This window comes from Salvelinus alpinus, chromosome 10 (genome assembly GCF_045679555.1).
Source record: "Salvelinus alpinus chromosome 10, SLU_Salpinus.1, whole genome shotgun sequence".
In the NCBI taxonomy this organism is placed as follows: Eukaryota; Metazoa; Chordata; class Actinopteri; order Salmoniformes; family Salmonidae; genus Salvelinus; species Salvelinus alpinus.
In genome coordinates this window covers 71022558-71044881 of record NC_092095.1, presented here as the reverse complement: position 1 = coordinate 71044881, position 22324 = coordinate 71022558, and the positions used below count along the sequence as shown (strand labels likewise).

Below are 22324 nucleotides of genomic sequence, written 5' to 3'. Positions count from 1 at the left end.
AAAACAAAACTCCCTAAATTCTATCAGCATATCGATTGTGCTACCAGGGCTGGAAAAACACTAGACCATTGTTATACTAATTTCCGCGACGCTTATAAGGCCCTCCCCCGCCCCCCTTTCGGAAAAGCTGACCACGACTCCATTTTGTTGATTCCAGCCTACAAACAAAAACTCAAACAAGCTCCCGCGCTCAGGTCTGTTCAACGCTGGTCCGACCAATCTGAATCCACGCTTCAAGACTGCTTCGATCACGCGGATTGGAATATGTTCCGCATCGCGTCCAACAACAATATTGACGAATATGCTGATTCGGTGAGCGAGTTCATTAGGAAGTGCATTGACGATGTCGTACCCACAGCAACGATAAAAACATTCCCAAACCAGAAACCGTGGATTGACGGCAGCATTCGCGTGAAACTGAAAGCGCGAACCACTGCTTTTAACCAGGGCAAGGTGACCGGAAGCATGACCGAATACAAACAGTGTAGCTATTCTCTCCGCAAGGCAATCAAACAGGCTAAGTCTCAGTACAGAGACAAAATCGAGTCGAAATTCAACAGCTCAGACACAAGAGGTATGTGGCAGGGTCTACAGTCAATCACGGATTACAAAAAGAAAACCAGCCCCGTCGAGGACCAGGATGTCTTGCTCCCAGACAGGCTAAACAACTTTTTTGCCCGCTTTGAGGACAATACAGTGCCACTGACACGGCCCCCTACCAAAACCTGCGGGCTCTCCTTCACTGCAGCCGAGGTGAGTAAAACATTTAAACGTGTTAACCCTCGCAAGGCTGCAGGCCCAGACGGCATTCCCAGCCGCGTCCTCAGAGCATGCGCAGACCAGCTGGCTGGTGTGTTTACGGACATATTCAATCAATCCTTATCCCAGTCTGCTGTTCCCACATGCTTCAAGAGGGCCACCATTGTTCCTGTTCCCAAGAAAGCTAAGGTAACTGAGCTAAACGACTACCGCCCCGTAGCACTCACTTCCGTCATCATGAAGTGCTTTGAGAGACTAGTCAAGGACCATATCACCTCCACCCTACCGGACACCCTAGACCCACTCCAATTTGCTTACCGACCCAATAGGTCCACAGACGACGCAATCGCAACCACACTGCACACTGCCCTAACCCATCTGGACAAGAGGAATACCCATGTGAGAATGCTGTTCATCGATTACAGCTCAGCATTTAACACCATAGTACCCTCCAAACTCGTCATCAAGCTCGAGACCCTGGGTCTCGACCCCGCCCTGTGCAACTGGGTCCTGGACTTCCTGACGGGCCGCCCCCAGGTGGTGAGGGTAGGTAACAACATCTCCACCCCGCTGATCCTCAACACTGGGGCCCCACAAGGGTGCGTTCTGAGCCCTCTCCTGTACTCCCTGTTCACCCACGACTGCGTGGCCATGCACGCCTCCAACTCAATCATCAAGTTTGCGGATGACACTACAGTGGTAGGCTTGATCACCAACAACGACGAGACGGCCTACAGGGAGGAGGTGAGGGCCCTCGGAGTGTGGTGTCAGGAAAATAACCTCATACTCAACGTCAACAAAACAAAGGAGATGATTGTGGACTTCAGGAAACAGCAGAGGGAGCACCCCCCTATCCACATCGACGGGTCAGTAGTGGAGAAGGTGGAAAGTTTTAAGTTCCTCGGTGTACACATCACGGACAAACTGAACTGGTCCACCCACACAGACAGCGTTGTGAAGAAGGCGCAGCAGCGCCTCTTCAACCTCAGGAGGCTGAAGAAATTCGGCTTGTCACCAAAAGCACTCACAAACTTCTACAGATGCACAATCGAGAGCATCCTGTCGGGCTGTATCACCGCCTGGTACGGCAACTGCTCCGCCCACAACCGTAAGGCTCTCCAGAGGGTAGTGAGGTCTGCAGAACGCATCACCAGGGGCAAACTACCTGCCCTCCAGGACACCTACACCACCCGATGTCACAGGAAGGCCATAAAGATCATCAAGGACAACAACCACCCAAGCCACTGCCTGTTCACCCCGCTATCATCCAGAAGGCGAGGTCAGTACAGGTGCATCAAAGCAGGGACCGAGAGACTGAAAAACAGCTTCTATCTCAAGGCCATCAGACTGTTAAACAGCCACCACTAACATTTAGCGGCCGCTGCCAACATACTGACTCAACTCCAGCCACTTTAAAAATGGGAATTGATGGAAATTATGTAAAAATGTACCACTAGCCACTTTAAGCAATGCCACTTAATACAATGTTTACATACCCTACATTACCCATCTCATATGTATATATACTGTACTCTATATCATCTACTGCATCTTGCCATCTTTATGCAATACATGTACCACTAGCCACTTTAAACTATGCCACTTTATGTTTACATACCCTACAGTACTCATCTCATATGTATATACCGTACTCTATACCATCTACTGCATCTGCCATGCCGTTCTGTACCACCACTCATTCATATATCTTTATGTACATATTCTTTATCCCTTTACACTTGTGTGTGTGTGTAAGGTAGTAGTGTGGAATTGTTAGGTTAGATTACTGTTGGTTATTACTGCATTGTCGGAACTAGAAGCACAAGCATTTCGCTACACTCGCATTAACATCTGCTAACCATGTGTATGTGACTAATAAAATTTGATTTGATTGATTTGATTTGATTTGGACATTAGATGTTACATACATGTTGTTGCTGGACATTAGATATTACATACATGTTGTTGCTGGACATTAGATGTTACATACCTGTTGTTGCTGGACATTAGTTTCGCCACCTCATCCATCAATGATTTAACCTTGTAAATTAGCACTCAATGATGGAGATGGAATGATGGTTTATCAATATTGCATGTGGAGTCTGGCGCCAGTTAATGCGCCTGTCTGTCTGTCTGTCTGTCTGTCCCTCTCTCTCTCTCACTCACTCCATCTCCCGGTCTGTCTGTCTGTCTGTCTGTCCCTCTCTCTCTCTCTCTCACTCACTCCATCTCCCGGTCGGTCTGTCTGTCTGTCTGTCTGTCTGTCTGTCTGTCTGTCTGTCCCTCTGTCCCTCTGTCCCTCTGTCCCTCTGTCTGTCTGTCTGTCTGTCTGTCTGTGTCTTTCTTTCTTTCTTTCTTTCGACGCTACATCATTGTGTGTTGTTGTTCCCCAGGTGGCTGAAGGCCAGGAGATCTGTGTGATCGAGGCCATGAAGATGCAGAACAGCTTGATTGCTGTTAAAGCTGCCAAGGTCAGGCCAATGAACACACCCCCATTACACTAACCTACACTACAACACATTACCACTAACACTACTACATTACTACTCACACACTACTACGTTACTACTCACACACTACTACGTTACTACACACACACTCCTGCATTACAACAGACACACTACTACATTAGTACACACACACACACTACTACATTAGTACACACACACACACTACTACATTAGTACACACACACTACGGCATTACCACACACACACTACTATGTTACTACACACACACACTAGTGCATTACTACACACACACACTACTGCATTACTACACACACACTACTATGTTACTACACACACTACTGCATTACTACAAACACACACACTACTGCATTACTACACACACACTACTATGTTACTACACACACTACTGCATTACTACACACACTATTACATTACCGCACACTACACATTACTATATTACCACACACACTATACTACATTACCATACACACTCTACTACATTACCACACTCTGCTACATTACCGCACACTACTACATTACCACACACACACTACTACATTACCACACTCTGCAACATTACCGCACTCTACTCCATTACCACACACTACTACATTACCACACACGCACTGAATTACTTTCCTCTACTCATCACCACAGTCAGACGGCTAGTTTCTATGACAACAGACCTTTCTGTTGTTCCCTCCCAGGTTAAGAGCGTCCACTGTAAAGCAGGAGAGACGGTTGGAGAGGGAGACCTTCTGGTCCAACTGGAGTAGGATCTAACCTCTGACCTCTAACCTCTGCCCTCCCACCTCTGACCTCGCTCGCCAGGGATTGGCTTCGAAGTACGGTTGAAGGAATTCTGGGACAAAGGAATGAACAGGATACTTGTAGACTAGATGGACCGTTCCCCAGTCTGTCCTTGTTGTTTTGTTCTGGTGTTTTGGTCTTCCTGTGGTACTAGTAGGCTACACTCTCCAGTATTGGCTTCTGGGATTCGCTCGTTCTAGGAATTTTCCACGCAAAAACTAAAAAACAAGATGGACGCTGTGGACCTGTTTTAGTGCCTTCAGCCTCTGAAAGGAGGATTGTCCTGTTAAATATGATGAATACTGTATATATCACTAAGCTACATGTCACTAATCATGTGTAATGTACTTCCTCGCTAGCCTGGTCTCAGATCTGTTTGTGCCATCTTGCCAGGACATCTGGGACCAGGCTAGCGCCTCACATTTCAATGTAATGAAACACTTGTGTATCAGAGGTTAGGAACCTGGTTATAGTAAAGCGCTACTCCCTTGGGTGGAGTTGCGTTGTCCTTTTTAAAGGACGTCTCTCAACCCCTTGACATTGTAAAGAAATAATGCATTCAGGTGAGACGTTGTGGATGGGGGGGACTTGCTCATGAATATTCATTTTGGGGGCGGGTAAATGTAGTTGTACCTGATCCCCAACACTCTCTCAATTAAGTATACTTACCAGAAGTCCACTGGCACGCTCTGATAATAACATGATGTGCATCGCGAGCAAATACGGCTCTGGAAAGTTAGCTCACAGTTGTTATGTGCTGACTTCCAGACATCTATTGCCACCTGCAGTGTAAGTTCAAATCCCTTATGGGGGGGGGGGGGGGGGGGTTTGAAATGTGGACTCATATTTACTGCGGTATTGTTGTTGGGAGGAAAGTGAAATCATCACCTTGTAAATGAAGGAGCTCAACTCAATCCAACCCGCATTGCAGTGTTTACGCACTATCTCTTTTTTCCAATGGTCACATGAACTGACAGACTGGTCTTGGGTACTGTATGAAAACCTACAACTACTACCAGGGCGACCCCTCTCACAGGTATGCTTTCACTTTTCACAATTACAAGTGTGTGTGTGTGGTCACGGGATGAATATAGGAAATAAAGGATTTGAAGAACAAATATATCTTCCCCAGTTGGGATTAGAACTCACAACCATTGAACTATGAGCCAACTGTAGCAGACTGCAGCACCGATCAGTCAAGTTAACATGACCACTGTCATCTATTGTTACGATGGATGTAGCTATGAATACAGTTAAAGTCGGAAGTTTACATACACCTCAGCCAAATACATTATAACTCAGTTTTTCACAATTCTTGACATTTAATCCTAGTAAAAATTCCCCGTTTTAGGTCAGTTAGGATCACCACTTTATTTTAAGAATGTGGAATGTCAGAATAATAGTAGAGAGAATTATTTATTTCAGCTTTTATTTCTTTCATCACATTCACAGTGGGTCAGAAGTTTACATACACTCAATTAGTATTTGGTAGCATTGCCTTTAAATTGTTTAACTTGGGTCAAACACTTCAGGTAGCCTTCCACAAGCTTCTCACAATAAGTTGGGTGAATTTTGGCCCATTCCTCCTGACAGAGCTGGTGTAACTGAGTCAGGTTTGTAGGCCTCCTATTGGATTGAGGTCAGGGCTTTGTGATGGCCACTCCAATACCTTGATTTTGTTGTCCTTAAGCCATTTTACCACAATGTTGGAAGTATGCTTGGGGTCATTGTCCATTTGGAAGGCCCATTTGCGACCACGCTTTAACTTCCTGACTGATGTCTTGAGATGTTGCTTCAATATATCCACATAATTTTCCTGCCTCATGATGCCATCTATTTTGTGAAGTGCACCAGTCCATCCTGCAGCAAAGCACCCCCACAACATGATGCTGCCACCCCCGTGCTTCACGGTTGGGATGGTGTTCTTCGGCTTGCAAGCATCCCCCTTTTTCCTCCAAACATAACAATGGTCATTATGGCCAAACAGTTCTATTTTTGTTTCATCAGACCAGAGGACATTTCTCCAAAAAGTACGATCTTTGTCCCCATGTGCAGTTGCAAACCTTAGTCTGGCATTTTTATGGCGGTTTTGGAGCAGTGGCTTCTTCCTTGCTGAGTGGCCTTTCAGGTTATGTCGATATAGGACTCGTTTTACTGTAGATATAGATACTTTTGTACCTGTTTCCTCCAGCATCTTCACAAGGTCCTTTGCTGTTGTTCTGGGATTGATTTGCACTTTTTGCACCAAAGTATGTTCATCTCTAGGAGACAGAGTGCGTCTCCTTCCTGAGCTGTATGATGGTTGCGTGGTCCCATGGTGTTTATACTTGCGTACTATTGTTTGTACAGATGAACGAGGTACCTTCAGGCGTTTGTAAATTGCTCCCCAGGATGAACCAGACTTGTGGAGGTCTACATTTTTTTTCCTGAGGTCTTGGTTGATTTCTTTAGATTTTCCCATGATGTCAAGCAAAGAGGCACTGAGTTTGAAGGTAGGCATTGAAATACATCCACAGGTACACCTCCAACTGACTCAAATGATGTCAATTAATTACAATTGGCTCATTCATCCCCCTCCTCTCCCCTGTAACTATTCCCCAGGTCGTTGCTGCAAATGAGAACGTGTTCTCAGTCAACTTACCTGGTAAAATAACGGTAAAATAAATAAATAAATAAATTAGCCTATCAGAAGCTTCTAAAGCCATGACATACTTTTCTGGAATTTTCCAAGCTGTTTAAAGGCACAGTCAACTTAGTGTATGTAAACTTCTGACCCACTGGAATTGTAATACAGTGAATTTTAAGTGAAATAATCTGTTTGTCTGTAAACAATTGTTGGAAAAATGACTCGTCATGCACAAAGTAGATGTCCTAACCGACTTGCCAAAATTATAGTTTGTTAACAATAAATTTGTGGAGTGGTTGAAAAACGAGTTTTAATGACTCCAACCTAATTGTATGTAAACTTCCGACAACTGTATATACGTATAATTCTTATTTTTTCTTGGTATACCAGATTGATGTGTGAAACGGTAAGCAAAAACGTTGAATTTGGTCATATGTGCCTTTACTGCCTTATGTATGTTGTGTAACGTCAGTATTCAAGGAAGCATCATGCTAAATATGTTGGCACCCTCCACAACCTGCATCTAGAAGGGAGTGGATTTCATACTGAACCCCTCCCTTTGATGACGTAGGGCCGCCTCTACATCACCATTTCAATGGTAGAGATGAACCACTAGGGACAAGGAGATAGTTTGTTGCAAAAGTGATATAAATCTGTCAAAATGAAGACCAGGATTGACGTGTTTCACTATAACTAAGCCTCAAACATCCAGTTTTTTGTCTTGAAAGTTACTCTTTAAATAATGTAGGGACTGGTAGAGGGGTTGGACATACTGTAGGGACTGGTAGAGGGGTTGGACGTACTGTAGGGACTGGTAGAGGGGTTGGACGTACTGTAGGGACTGGTAGATGGGCTGGACGTACTGTAGGGACTGGTAGAGGGGTTGGACGTACTGTAGGGACTGGTAGAGGGGCTGGACGTACTGTAGGGACTGGTAGAGGGGCTGGACGTACTGTAGGGACTGGTAGATGGGCTGGACGTACTGTAGGGACTGGTAGAGGGGCTGGACGTACTGTAGGGACTGGTAGAGGGGTTGGACGTACTGTAGGGACTGGTAGAGGGGTTGGACGTACTGTAGGGACTGGTAGAGGGGTTGGACGTACTGTAGGGACTGGTAGAGGGGCTGGACGTACTGTAGGGACTGGTAGAGGGGCTGGACGTACTGTAGGGACTGGTAGAGGGGCTGGGCGTACTGTAGGGACTGGTAGAGGGGCTGGACGTACTGTAGGGACTGGTAGAGGGGCTGGGCGTACTGTAGGGACTGGTAGAGGGGTTGGACGTCCTGTAGGGACTGGTAGAGGGGTTGGATGTCCTGTAGGGACTGGTAGAGGGGTTGGACGTACGTTAGGGACTGGTAGAGGGGTTGGACGTATTGATCTCTCTCCTCACACACTCACTCTCCCTCATACACCCCAGTGGACCTTTATAGATCGGTTTTGGTTCTATATTGCCTGTGCTTATGTCCCAAATGGCACTCTATGGGCCCTGGTCAAAAGTAGTGCACTTCATAGGATGCTGCTTGTCAGTGTGTGGTGCTTCCATCCCATACTGAGGATGCTGCATGTTCTGTAATGGTGAAACCCCCGACCAGAACAGGACATATGGTTCTGTGACATCATCATTACCCAGGGGTTCCTCTAGAGGAAGCCTACCTTTTTATATATCCTGTGCGTTGTGTCACCTGTGAAGACTTGATTGCTTTAGAGTGTAAAATGTGTATTTTATCTGATTTACCTAGCCTGAGTCCCAGATCTGTTTTGTGCTGTAAAGCCAACTACTATTGGCATCATGTCATGTGTAGTTGACTAAACAGATCTGGGACTCAGTCTACTGATGACCTCCTGTTGAAGGCAGAAGAGCTTGAGACGGCCCTGGCCCAAAGTAGGCCACTATATAAGGAATAGATTGGCTGCTTGGTGTCAAAGTTCAAAGATCAGGACTCACAGTACAGCAGAGCTCTGAATGAGACGCCAGGCTTTAAGGAATGTAGACTTACACCTCTAAATCATGATATGTTTGTACTGGTTTTTGGAGCTCATTTTGTAATAAAAGAGAGATGATTGGAACGATGTTGAACTACACGGTCTGACTCAGATGTACCCAAAGCTGAACCACAGAATAGAATTCCTTGTTTTATATATCAACAGTTTTCTTTAACATATTTCTACTAATCATGAACAAAATATTTCCCCACGGAACAATGTATTCAGTGGCTGAAGGCATGTGATGTCCTTTTCACAGAGCACTGTGATTGGCTTAACTCGGGGGTCAGGTAGGTGCTGGGGGTCATCGTCATGGTTACCAGATGCACACTGTTTTGATTGGAGGTACTTCCCTAGAAACTAAAAACATCAGGAAGCATCTGAAAAGCAGCCTCTTAGATCGTTATGTTCCATTCAGATAACACCCTCTGCTGCTCTTCAGTTTTCACTCAGACAACACCCTCTGCTGCTCTTCAGTTTTCACTCAGGCTACTTGCTGCAGTCCATGTCACACATGAAACCCTTTTACTGCCATCGGTGGTGTTATCAAAGATCATATGGATTCACTTCTCATAGAGATGCCAACCTGTACTAAGTTGGATGGACCTGACAGAACAGACAGGTTTTGAGTCAAATCCATTCCAACCTGCTCACTGTGTTCTACTAGAGACACATCATGATTTAACCTTTGTGTTTCTTATGCTGGGAAGATGTAAAGCTGGATATAAATTACTCTGGGAAGATGTAAAGCTGGATATAAATTACTCTGGGAAGATGTATATAAAGCTGGATATAAATTACTCTGGGAAGACGTAAAGCTGGATATAAATTACTCTGGGAAGATGTAAAGCTGGATATAAATTACTCTGGGAAGATGTATATAAAGCTGGATATAAATTACTCTGGGAAGACGTAAAGCTGTATATAAATTACTCTGGGAAGATGTATATAAAGCTGGATATAAATTACTCTGGGAAGACGTAAAGCTGTATATAAATTACTCTGGGAAGATGTATATAAAGCTGGATATAAATTACTCTGGGAAGATGTAAAGCTGTATATAAATTACTCTGGGAAGATGTATATAAAGCTGGATATAAATTACTCTGGGAAGACGTAAAGCTGTATATAAATTACTCTGGGAAGACGTAAAGCTGGATATAAATTACTCTGGGAAGATGTAAAGCTGTATATAAATTACTCTGGGAAGACGTAAAGCTGGATATAAATTACTCTGGGAGGACGTAAAGCTGGATATAAATTACTCTGGGAAGATGTAAAGCTGGATATAAATTACTCTGGGAAGATGTATATAAAGCTGGATATAAATTACTCTGGGAAGAAGTAAAGCTGGATATAAATTACTCTGGGAAGACGTAAAGCTGGATATAAATTACTCTGGGAAGATGTAAAGCTGGATATAAATTACTCTGGGAAGATGTAAAGCTGGATATAAATTACTCTGGGAAGATGTATATAAAGCTGGATATAAATTACTCTGGGAAGACGTAAAGCTGTATATAAATTACTCTGGGAAGATGTATATAAAGCTGGATATAAATTACTCTGGGAAGACGTAAAGCTGTATATAAATTACTCTGGGAAGACGTAAAGCTGGATATAAATTACTCTGGGAAGATGTAAAGCTGTATATAAATTACTCTGGGAAGACGTAAAGCTGTATATAAATTACTCTGGGAAGACGTAAAGCTGGATATAAATTACTCTGGGAAGATGTAAAGCTGGATATAAATTACTCTGGGAAGATGTATATAAAGCTGGATATAAATTACTCTGGGAAGACGTAAAGCTGTATGTAAATTACTCTGGGAAGACGTAAAGCTGGATATAAATTACTCTGGGAAGATGTAAAGCTGTATATAAATTACTCTGGGAAGACGTAAAGCTGTATATAAATTACTCTGGGAAGACGTAAAGCTGGATATAAATTACTCTGGGAAGATGTAAAGCTGGATATAAATTACTCTGGGAAGATGTATATAAAGCTGGATATAAATTACTCTGGGAAGACGTAAAGCTGTATATAAATTACTCTGGGAAGACGTAAAGCTGGATATAAATTACTCTGGGAAGATGTAAAGCTGTATATAAATTACTCTGGGAAGATGTAAAGCTGGATATAAATTACTCTGGGAAGATGTAAAGCTGGATATAAATTACTCTGGGAAGATGTAAAGCTGGATATAAATTACTCTGGGAAGATGTAAAGCTGGATATAAATTAATCTGGGAAGATGTATATAAAGCTGGATATAAATTACTCTGGGAAGACGTAAAGCTGTATATAAATTACTCTGGGAAGACGTAAAGCTGGATATAAATTACTCTGGGAAGATGTAAAGCTGTATATAAATTACTCTGGGAAGATGTAAAGCTGGATATAAATTACTCTGGGAAGATGTAAAGCTGGATATAAATTACTCTGGGAAGATGTAAAGCTGGATATAAATTACTCTGGGAAGACGTAAAGCTGTATATAAATTACTCTGGGAAGACGTATGTAAAGCTGGATATAAATTACTCTGGGAAGACGTAAAGCTGGATATAAATTACTCTGGGAAGATGTAAAGCTGGATATAAATTACTCTGGGAAGATGTAAAGCTGGATATAAATTACTCTGGGAAGACGTAAAGCTGGATATAAATTACTCTGGGAAGACGTAAAGCTGGATATAAATTACTCTGGGAAGACGTAAAGCTGGATATAAATTACTCTGGGAAGACGTATGTAAAGCTGGATATAAATTACTCTGGGAAGACGTATGTAAAGCTGGATATAAATTACTCTGGGAAGACGTAAAGCTGGATATAAATTACTCTGGGAAGACGTAAAGCTGGATATAAATTACTCTGGGAAGACGTATGTAAAGCTGGATATAAATTACTCTGGGAAGACGTAAAGCTGGATATAAATTACTCTGGGAAGACGTAAAGCTGGATATAAATTACTCTGGGAAGACGTATGTAAAGCTGGATATAAATTACTCTGGGAAGACGTAAAGCTGGATATAAATTACTCTGGGAAGACGTATGTAAAGCTGGATATAAATTACTCTGGGAAGACGTAAAGCTGGATATAAATTACTCTGGGAAGACGTAAAGCTGGATATAAATTACTCTGGGAAGACGTAAAGCTGGATATAAATTACTCTGGGAAGACGTATGTAAAGCTGGATATAAATTACTCTGGGAAGACGTATGTAAAGCTGGATATAAATTACTCTGGGAAGACGTAAAGCTGGATATAAATTACTCTGGGAAGACGTAAAGCTGGATATAAATTACTCTGGGAAGAAGTAAAGCTGTATATAAATTACTCTGGGAAGAAGTAAAGCTGGATATAAATTACTCTGGGAAGACGTAAAGCTGGATATAAATTACTCTGGGAAGAAGTAAAGCTGTATATAAATTACTCTGGGAAGAAGTAAAGCTGGATATAAATTACTCTGGGAAGACGTAAAGCTGGATATAAATTACTCTGGGAAGATGTAAAGCTGGATATAAATTACTCTGGGAAGACGTAAAGCTGGATATAAATTACTCTGGGAAGACGTAAAGCTGGATATAAATTACTCTGGGAAGATGTAAAGCTGGATATAAATTACTCTGGGAAGACGTAAAGCTGTATATAAATTACTCTGGGAAGACGTAAAGCTGTATATAAATTACTCTGGGAAGACGTAAAGCTGGATATAAATTACTCTGGGAAGACGTATGTAAAGCTGGATATAAATTACTCTGGGAAGACGTATGTAAAGCTGGATATAAATTACTCTGGGAAGACGTAAAGCTGGATATAAATTACTCTGGGAAGACGTAAAGCTGGATATAAATTACTCTGGGAAGACGTAAAGCTGTATATAAATTACTCTGGGAAGATGTAAAGCTGGATATAAATTACTCTGGGAAGATGTAAAGCTGGATATAAATTACTCTGGGAAGACGTATGTAAAGCTGGATATAAATTACTCTGGGAAGACGTATGTAAAGCTGGATATAAATTACTCTGGGAAGACGTAAAGCTGGATATAAATTACTCTGGGAAGACGTAAAGCTGGATATAAATTACTCTGGGAAGAAGTAAAGCTGTATATAAATTACTCTGGGAAGAAGTAAAGCTGGATATAAATTACTCTGGGAAGACGTAAAGCTGGATATAAATTACTCTGGGAAGACGTAAAGCTGTATATAAATTACTCTGGGAAGACGTAAAGCTGTATATAAATTACTCTGGGAAGACGTAAAGCTGGATATAAATTACTCTGGGAAGACGTAAAGCTGTATATAAATTACTCTGGGAAGACGTAAAGCTGGATATAAATTACTCTGGGAAGAAGTAAAGCTGTATATAAATTACTCTGGGAAGACGTAAAGCTGGATATAAATTACTCTGGGAAGACGTAAAGCTGGATATAAATTACTCTGGGAAGACGTAAAGCTGGATATAAATTACTCTGGGAAGAAGTAAAGCTGTATATAAATTACTCTGGGAAGACGTAAAGCTGGATATAAATTACTCTGGGAAGACGTAAAGCTGTATATAAATTACTCTGGGAAGACGTAAAGCTGTATATAAATTACTCTGGGAAGACGTAAAGCTGGATATAAATTACTCTGGGAAGACGTAAAGCTGTATATAAATTACTCTGGGAAGACGTAAAGCTGGATATAAATTACTCTGGGAAGATGTAAAGCTGGATATAAATTACTCTGGGAAGACGTAAAGCTGGATATAAATTACTCTGGGAAGACGTAAAGCTGGATATAAATTACTCTGGGAAGACGTAAAGCTGGATATAAATTACTCTGGGAAGACGTAAAGCTGTATATAAATTACTCTGGGAAGATGTAAAGCTGGATATAAATTACTCTGGGAAGATGTAAAGCTGTATATAAATTACTCTGGGAAGATGTAAAGCTGTATATAAATTACTCTGGGAAGACGTAAAGCTGGATATAAATTACTCTGGGAAGACGTAAAGCTGGATATAAATTACTCTGGGAAGACGTAAAGCTGTATATAAATTACTCTGGGAAGACGTAAAGCTGGATATAAATTACTCTGGGAAGACGTAAAGCTGGATATAAATTACTCTGGGAAGACGTAAAGCTGGATATAAATTACTCTGGGAAGACGTAAAGCTGTATATAAATTACTCTGGGAAGACGTAAAGCTGGATATAAATTACTCTGGGAAGACGTAAAGCTGGATATAAATTACTCTGGGAAGACGTAAAGCTGGATATAAATTACTCTGGGAAGACGTAAAGCTGGATATAAATTACTCTGGGAAGACGTAAAGCTGGATATAAATTACTCTGGGAAGACGTAAAGCTGGATATAAATTACTCTGGGAAGACGTAAAGCTGGATATAAATTACTCTGGGAAGACGTAAAGCTGGATATAAATTACTCTGGGAAGACGTAAAGCTGGATATAAATTACTCTGGGAAGACGTAAAGCTGGATATAAATTACTCTGGGAAGACGTAAAGCTGGATATAAATTACTCTGGGAAGACGTAAAGCTGGATATAAATTACTCTGGGAAGACGTAAAGCTGGATATAAATTACTCTGGGAAGACGTAAAGCTGGATATAAATTACTCTGGGAAGACGTAAAGCTGGATATAAATTACTCTGGGAAGACGTAAAGCTGGATATAAATTACTCTGGGAAGACGTAAAGCTGGATATAAATTACTCTGGGAAGACGTAAAGCTGGATATAAATTACTCTGGGAATACGTAAAGCTGGATATAAATTACTCTGGGAAGACGTAAAGCTGGATATAAATTACTCTGGGAAGATGTAAAGCTGGATATAAATTACTCTGGGAAGACGTAAAGCTGGATATAAATTACTCTGGGAAGACGTAAAGCTGGATATAAATTACTCTGGGAAGACGTAAAGCTGGATATAAATTACTCTGGGAAGACGTAAAGCTGGATATAAATTACTCTGGGAAGACGTAAAGCTGGATATAAATTACTCTGGGAAGACGTAAAGCTGGATATAAATTACTCTGGGAAGACGTAAAGCTGGATATAAATTACTCTGGGAAGACGTAAAGCTGGATATAAATTACTCTGGGAAGACGTAAAGCTGGATATAAATTACTCTGGGAAGACGTAAAGCTGGATATAAATTACTCTGGGAAGACGTAAAGCTGGATATAAATTACTCTGGGAAGACGTAAAGCTGGATATAAATTACTCTGGGAAGACGTAAAGCTGGATATAAATTACTCTGGGAAGACGTAAAGCTGGATATAAATTACTCTGGGAAGACGTAAAGCTGGATATAAATTACTCTGGGAAGACGTAAAGCTGGATATAAATTACTCTGGGAATACGTAAAGCTGGATATAAATTACTCTGGGAAGACGTAAAGCTGGATATAAATTACTCTGGGAAGATGTAAAGCTGGATATAAATTACTCTGGGAAGACGTAAAGCTGGATATAAATTACTCTGGGAAGACGTAAAGCTGGATATAAATTACTCTGGGAAGACAGAAAGCTGTCTGCGATGTCTCTGCCATGTCTCATCGTTGACAGGAAGGAATCATATTCCAATATGAATAATTCAACTGTTAATGCGTTACCACATACTTTAGGCTACTCCAAACTAACCTCAGGTCAGTGGCGTACTATTCAAGCTCTTCATAAGGAGACCGCTTGTGTTTTGTATTGAAACTTAATCTCAGTCTGCATCCCAAATAGCAACCTGTTCCCTGTACGGTCCACTAGTTTTGACCAGGTCCCATCGGGTTCTGGTCAAAAGTAGTGCACTATGTAGGGAATAGGGTGCCATTTGGGATGCAGACTGAATTGTCATTGTGAACAGCTAATGTAAGAAGGTATTAGTGTTATGGACTGTCACTGTACTGAACTGTGCTCCTGTCTGTCATCATAGTAATTAGAAAGGTCTATTTATCTGTGAGGACTGCAGCTTCCTGACAGGAGTGTTGCTCCAGGCTACATAGTAGATCACATCAGATCAGTGCCATCTATCACAGCTCCCTCTAAGCAGAGTCCTATATAGAGAGAAATGGCTCTGCCTCACACATCCTTCCTGCTACATCAGACCACCACACATAGATCTGGAAATCCCGCTTTATTACATCAAGGCTGTCAAAACACAGGAAACTGGCAAATCTCTCTCTCTCTGCCCTCCGCCTCTCCATCGTCTCCCCCTCACCCACACTCTCCCCCTCACCCACACTCTCCCCCTCACCCACACTCTCCCCCTCACCCACACTCTCCCCCTCACCCACACTCTCACCCACACTCTCCCCCTCACCCACACTCTCCCCCTCACCCACACTCTACCCCTCACCCACACTCTACCCCTCACCCACACTCTCCCCCTCACCCACACTCTCCCCCTCACCCACACTCTCCCTCTCGCTCCTTCATCTTTCTGTCCCAGGCAGCATTGAGTAACTTCATGTAAATCTCTGTGAAGCAGCAGCAACGTCTCCCAGTCCTCCATTCAAGCTCCCAAAACGAGGCCACACACCCTTATGCCTGTCTCTCGTTGTTGTAATGTAACAAAGTTAGGCCTCAGTTGAAGCCTCAGACCGTAGTGACTCTCATGACCAGCTCCCGGCTGCTGTTGCTGGGCTGCGGAGGCTGGGGTTGGACTTGAGTGGGGCGGGGCTGTTGCTGCGTTGTCCAGAGGTGCTGGGTGAGCAGGTGGAGGATGTTGTACGCACAGTGGTGGTCCGGCAGGGATGGTGGCCCCCCGTTGCTCTGCTCCGACATTGAGTCCTGCGTCGTCACCGTCGTCAGGCTGGCGGTGGCGGCCGTTGCCACGGTGTAGCCAGGCGCGGAGGCGGCCACCGCGGCCATGAGGGAGGAGGTGGAGGGGGAGACCATGTCATCCCCCGGCTCTGCCCCGGGAGGAGCACGCGTCCTGGGGTTGGGCAGGGCCAGGTGCCTGGGCGTGAGCCTGGATTTCTGGTGGTCCTCAGTGTCTTTGATCTTGTCGTAGTTGAGCACCTTCCACTGCTGGTTCACTGCCTGCCAGCGGTTAAAGATCCTGAACACTGAGGGGCCTTCATGGACGATCAGCGCTTGAACGAGAGAGAAGAAGAGGGGGAGGTTGTCAGTTACACATGAATACATCCTGAATCCAACATGCCTTGGTAGCGTTCATAAATCACACAGTCCTCCAGAGCTCTGTCGAGGTGGGACATATATGACTCCCCAAAGTGTCCTGATTGGAGAAGAGGGGATGGAAGAGAGGAGAGGAGGAGGGAGGTGTATTCCATAGGGGACTACGTTGCAAACAAGTAGAATAGATTTATCGTGTTATCCCCTGGGTTGTGTATCTTTTCCCCCCAATAAATCAATCAAGGAAGAAGAAGAGGAGGAGGAGTTCCTCTGTGTGCCGGCCTCACCGATGCAGACGAGGTCCATGAATCCGTACATGGCATAGCAGATCTGGAAGAGCAGGTCCTGGCGCTGCCACTTGGCTGAGGGGCTGAGGGAGGACCACACCAGCCAGGAGATAGAGGACATGAGGAACAGGCTGCCCAGCACGGCCGCAGCGATCTGGACCTTCTCTATCACAGTCAGAGAGATGGCCTGCCACTGTGGGGAGAGAGAGTACATCATCATCCCATACTGTTCATACACACTATACACTAGTATTAATACTAGTGTATAGTGTGTATGAATAGTATGCAGCACTGCAGAGAGAGAGAGGGTTAATACTAGTGTATAGTGTGTATGAATAGTATACAGCACTGCAGAGAGAGAGAGAGGGTTAATACTAGTGTATAGGGTGTATGAATAGTATGCAGCACTGCAGAGAGAGAGAGGGTTAATACTAGTGTATAGTGTGTATGAACAGTATACAGCACTGCAGAGAGAGAGAGGGTTAACCCTCTCTCTCTCTGCAGTGCTGTATACTATTCATACACACTATACACTAGTATTAACCCTCTCTCTCTCTGCAGTGCTGTATACTATTCATACACACTATACACTAGTATTAACCCTCTCTCTATCTGCAGTGCTGTATACTATTCATACACACTATACACTAGTATTAACCCTCTCTCTCTCTGCAGTGCTGCATACTGTTCATACACACTATACACTAGTATTAACCCTCTCTCTCTCTGCAGTGCTGTATACTATTCATACACACTATACACTAGTATTAACCCTCTCTCTATCTGCAGTGCTGTATACTATTCATACACACTATACACTAGTATTAACCCTCTCTCTCTCTGCAGTGCTGCATACTGTTCATACACACTATACACTAGTATTAACCCCCTCTCTCTGCAGTGCTGCATACTATTCATACACACTATACACTAGTATTAACCCTCTCTCTCTCTGCAGTGCTGTATACTGTTCATACACACTATACACTAGTATTAACCCCCTCTCTCTGCAGTGCTGCATACTATTCATACACCCTATACACTAGTATTAACCCTCTCTCTCTCTGCAGTGCTGTATACTATTCATACACCCTATACACTAGTATTAACCCTCTCTCTCTCTGCAGTGCTGCATACTATTCATACACACTATACACTAGTATTAACCCTCTCTCTCTCTGCAGTGCTGTATACTATTCATACACACTATACACTAGTATTAACCCTCTCTCTCTCTGCAGTGCTGTATACTATTCATACACACTATACACTAGTATTAACCCTCTCTCTATCTGCAGTGCTGTATACTATTCATACACACTATACACTAGTATTAACCCTCTCTCTCTCTGCAGTGCTGCATACTGTTCATACACACTATACACTAGTATTAACCCTCTCTCTCTCTGCAGTGCTGTATACTATTCATACACACTATACACTAGTATTAACCCTCTCTCTATCTGCAGTGCTGTATACTATTCATACACACTATACACTAGTATTAACCCTCTCTCTCTCTGCAGTGCTGCATACTGTTCATACACACTATACACTAGTATTAACCCCCTCTCTCTGCAGTGCTGCATACTATTCATACACACTATACACTAGTATTAACCCTCTCTCTCTCTGCAGTGCTGCATACTGTTCATACACACTATACACTAGTATTAACCCCCTCTCTCTGCAGTGCTGCATACTATTCATACACCCTATACACTAGTATTAACCCTCTCTCTCTCTGCAGTGCTGTATACTATTCATACACCCTATACACTAGTATTAACCCTCTCTCTCTCTGCAGTGCTGCATACTATTCATACACACTATACACTAGTATTAACCTTCTCTCTCTCTGCAGTGCTGTATACTATTCATACACACTATACACTAGTATTAACCCTCTCTCTCTCTCTGCAGTGCTGTATACTATTCATACACACTATACACTAGTATTAACCCTCTCTCTCTCTGCAGTGCTGCATACTGTTCATACACACTATACACTAGTATTAACCCTCTCTCTCTCTGCAGTGCTGTATACTATTCATACACACTATACACTAGTATTAACCCTCTCTCTCTCTGCAGTGCTGCATACTGTTCATACACACTATACACTAGTATTAACCCTCTCTCTCTCTGCAGTGCTGTATACTATTCATACACACTATACACTAGTATTAACCCTCTCTCTATCTGCAGTGCTGTATACTATTCATACACACTATACACTAGTATTAACCCTCTCTCTCTCTGCAGTGCTGCATACTGTTCATACACACTATACACTAGTATTAACCCTCTCTCTCTCTCTGCAGTGCTGTATACTATTCATACACACTATACACTAGTATTAACCCTCTCTCTCTCTGCAGTGCTGCATACTGTTCATACACACTATACACTAGTATTAACCCTCTCTCTCTCTGCAGTGCTGTATACTATTCATACACACTATACACTAGTATTAACCCTCTCTCTATCTGCAGTGCTGTATACTATTCATACACACTATACACTAGTATTAACCCTCTCTCTCTCTGCAGTGCTGCATACTGTTCATACACACTATACACTAGTATTAACCCCCTCTCTCTGCAGTGCTGCATACTATTCATACACACTATACACTAGTATTAACCCTCTCTCTCTCTGCAGTGCTGCATACTGTTCATACACACTATACACTAGTATTAACCCCCTCTCTCTGCAGTGCTGCATACTATTCATACACCCTATACACTAGTATTAACCCTCTCTCTCTCTGCAGTGCTGTATACTATTCATACACCCTATACACTAGTATTAACCCTCTCTCTCTCTGCAGTGCTGCATACTATTCATACACACTATACACTAGTATTAACCCTCTCTCTCTCTGCAGTGCTGTATACTATTCATACACACTATACACTAGTATTAACCCTCTCTCTCTCTCTGCAGTGCTGTATACTATTCATACACACTATACACTAGTATTAACCTTCTCTCTCTCTGCAGTGCTGTATACTATTCATACACACTATACACTAGTATTAACCCTCTCTCTCTCTCTGCAGTGCTGTATACTATTCATACACACTATACACTAGTATTAACCCTCTCTCTCTCTGCAGTGCTGCATACTGTTCATACACACTATACACTAGTATTAACCCTCTCTCTCTCTGCAGTGCTGTATACTATTCATACACACTATACACTAGTATTAACCCTCTCTCTCTCTGCAGTGCTGCATACTGTTCATACACACTATACACTAGTATTAACCCTCTCTCTCTCTGCAGTGCTGTATACTATTCATACACACTATACACTAGTATTAACCCTCTCTCTATCTGCAGTGCTGTATACTATTCATACACACTATACACTAGTATTAACCCTCTCTCTCTCTGCAGTGCTGCATACTGTTCATACACACTATACACTAGTATTAACCCTCTCTCTCTCTCTGCAGTGCTGTATACTATTCATACACACTATACACTAGTATTAACCCTCTCTCTCTCTGCAGTGCTGCATACTGTTCATACACACTATACACTAGTATTAACCCTCTCTCTCTCTGCAGTGCTGTATACTATTCATACACACTATACACTAGTATTAACCCTCTCTCTATCTGCAGTGCTGTATACTATTCATACACACTATACACTAGTATTAACCCTCTCTCTCTCTGCAGTGCTGCATACTGTTCATACACACTATACACTAGTATTAACCCCCTCTCTCTGCAGTGCTGCATACTATTCATACACACTATACACTAGTATTAACCCTCTCTCTCTCTGCAGTGCTGCATACTGTTCATACACACTATACACTAGTATTAACCCCCTCTCTCTGCAGTGCTGCATACTATTCATACACCCTATACACTAGTATTAACCCTCTCTCTCTCTGCAGTGCTGTATACTATTCATACACCCTATACACTAGTATTAACCCTCTCTCTCTCTGCAGTGCTGCATACTATTCATACACACTATACACTAGTATTAACCCTCTCTCTCTCTGCAGTGCTGTATACTATTCATACACACTATACACTAGTATTAACCCTCTCTCTCTCTCTGCAGTGCTGTATACTATTCATACACACTATACACTAGTATTAACCTTCTCTCTCTCTGCAGTGCTGTATACTATTCATACACACTATACACTAGTATTAACCCTCTCTCTCTCTCTGCAGTGCTGTATACTATTCATACACACTATACACTAGTATTAACCCTCTCTCTCTCTGCAGTGCTGCATACTGTTCATACACACTATACACTAGTATTAACCCTCTCTCTCTCTGCAGTGCTGTATACTATTCATACACACTATACACTAGTATTAACCCTCTCTCTCTCTGCAGTGCTGCATACTGTTCATACACACTATACACTAGTATTAACCCTCTCTCTCTCTGCAGTGCTGTATACTATTCATACACACTATACACTAGTATTAACCCTCTCTCTATCTGCAGTGCTGTATACTATTCATACACACTATACACTAGTATTAACCCTCTCTCTCTCTGCAGTGCTGCATACTGTTCATACACACTATACACTAGTATTAACCCCCTCTCTCTGCAGTGCTGCATACTATTCATACACACTATACACTAGTATTAACCCTCTCTCTCTCTGCAGTGCTGCATACTGTTCATACACACTATACACTAGTATTAACCCCCTCTCTCTGCAGTGCTGCATACTATTCATACACCCTATACACTAGTATTAACCCTCTCTCTCTCTGCAGTGCTGTATACTATTCATACACCCTATACACTAGTATTAACCCTCTCTCTCTCTGCAGTGCTGCATACTGTTCATACACCCTATACACTAGTATTAATACTAGTGTATAGGGTGTATGAATAGTATACAGCACTGCAGAGAGAGAGAGGGTTAATACTAGTGTATAGGGTGTATGAATAGTATACAGCACTGCAGAGAGAGAGAGGGTTAATACTAGTGTATAGGGTGTATGAATAGTATGCAGCACTGCAGAGAGAGGGGGTTAATACTAGTGTATAGTGTGTATGAACAGTATGCAGCACTGCAGAGAGAGAGAGAGGGTTAATACTAGTGTATAGTGTGTATGAACAGTATACAGCACTGCAGAGAGAGAGAGGGTTAATACTAGTGTATAGTGTGTATGAACAGTATACAGCACTGCAGAGAGAGAGAGGGTTAACCCTCTCTCTCTCTGCAGTGCTGTATACTATTCATACACACT

General features: G+C 42.5%; 2 protein-coding genes across 4 annotated transcripts in view; one reads left to right on the top strand and one right to left on the bottom strand.

Annotated features, from left to right (window-relative positions):
• pcca (propionyl-CoA carboxylase subunit alpha) overlaps positions 1-8735 on the top strand; it is a 71123-nt gene extending 62388 nt beyond the window's left edge. For all 3 annotated transcript variants that reach the window (XM_071330854.1, XM_071330855.1, XM_071330856.1), the window contains 2 exons: positions 3153-3230; positions 3938-8735. In XM_071330854.1, coding sequence (XP_071186955.1) covers positions 3153-3230; positions 3938-4006 — 147 coding nt within the window. In that variant the 3' untranslated portion in view covers positions 4007-8735. The remainder of the gene's footprint in view (positions 1-3152; positions 3231-3937) is intronic.
• Positions 8736-16042: 7307 nt separating this feature from the next.
• LOC139532989 (E3 ubiquitin-protein ligase MARCHF4-like) lies at positions 16043-17288 on the bottom strand. The gene is made up of 2 exons (XM_071331133.1): positions 17072-17288; positions 16043-16744 (listed from the first exon to the last, which is right to left on the bottom strand). The coding sequence occupies exons 1-2, from the start codon at positions 17286-17288 to the stop codon at positions 16245-16247; spliced, it is 717 nt and encodes a 238-aa protein (XP_071187234.1). The 3' UTR covers positions 16043-16244.
• Positions 17289-22324: the final 5036 nt, after the last annotated feature.

Excerpts from the sequence above, each read along its gene's own strand:
- LOC139532989 (XM_071331133.1), bottom strand. The coding sequence starts at position 17,288 with ATGATGTACTCTCTCTCCCCACAGTGGCAGGCCATCTCTCTGACTGTG. Across the intron at positions 16,745-17,071 it reads CATGGACCTCGTCTGCATCG|CGCTGATCGTCCATGAAGGC; the intron begins GTGAGGCCGGCA and ends CTCTCGTTCAAG.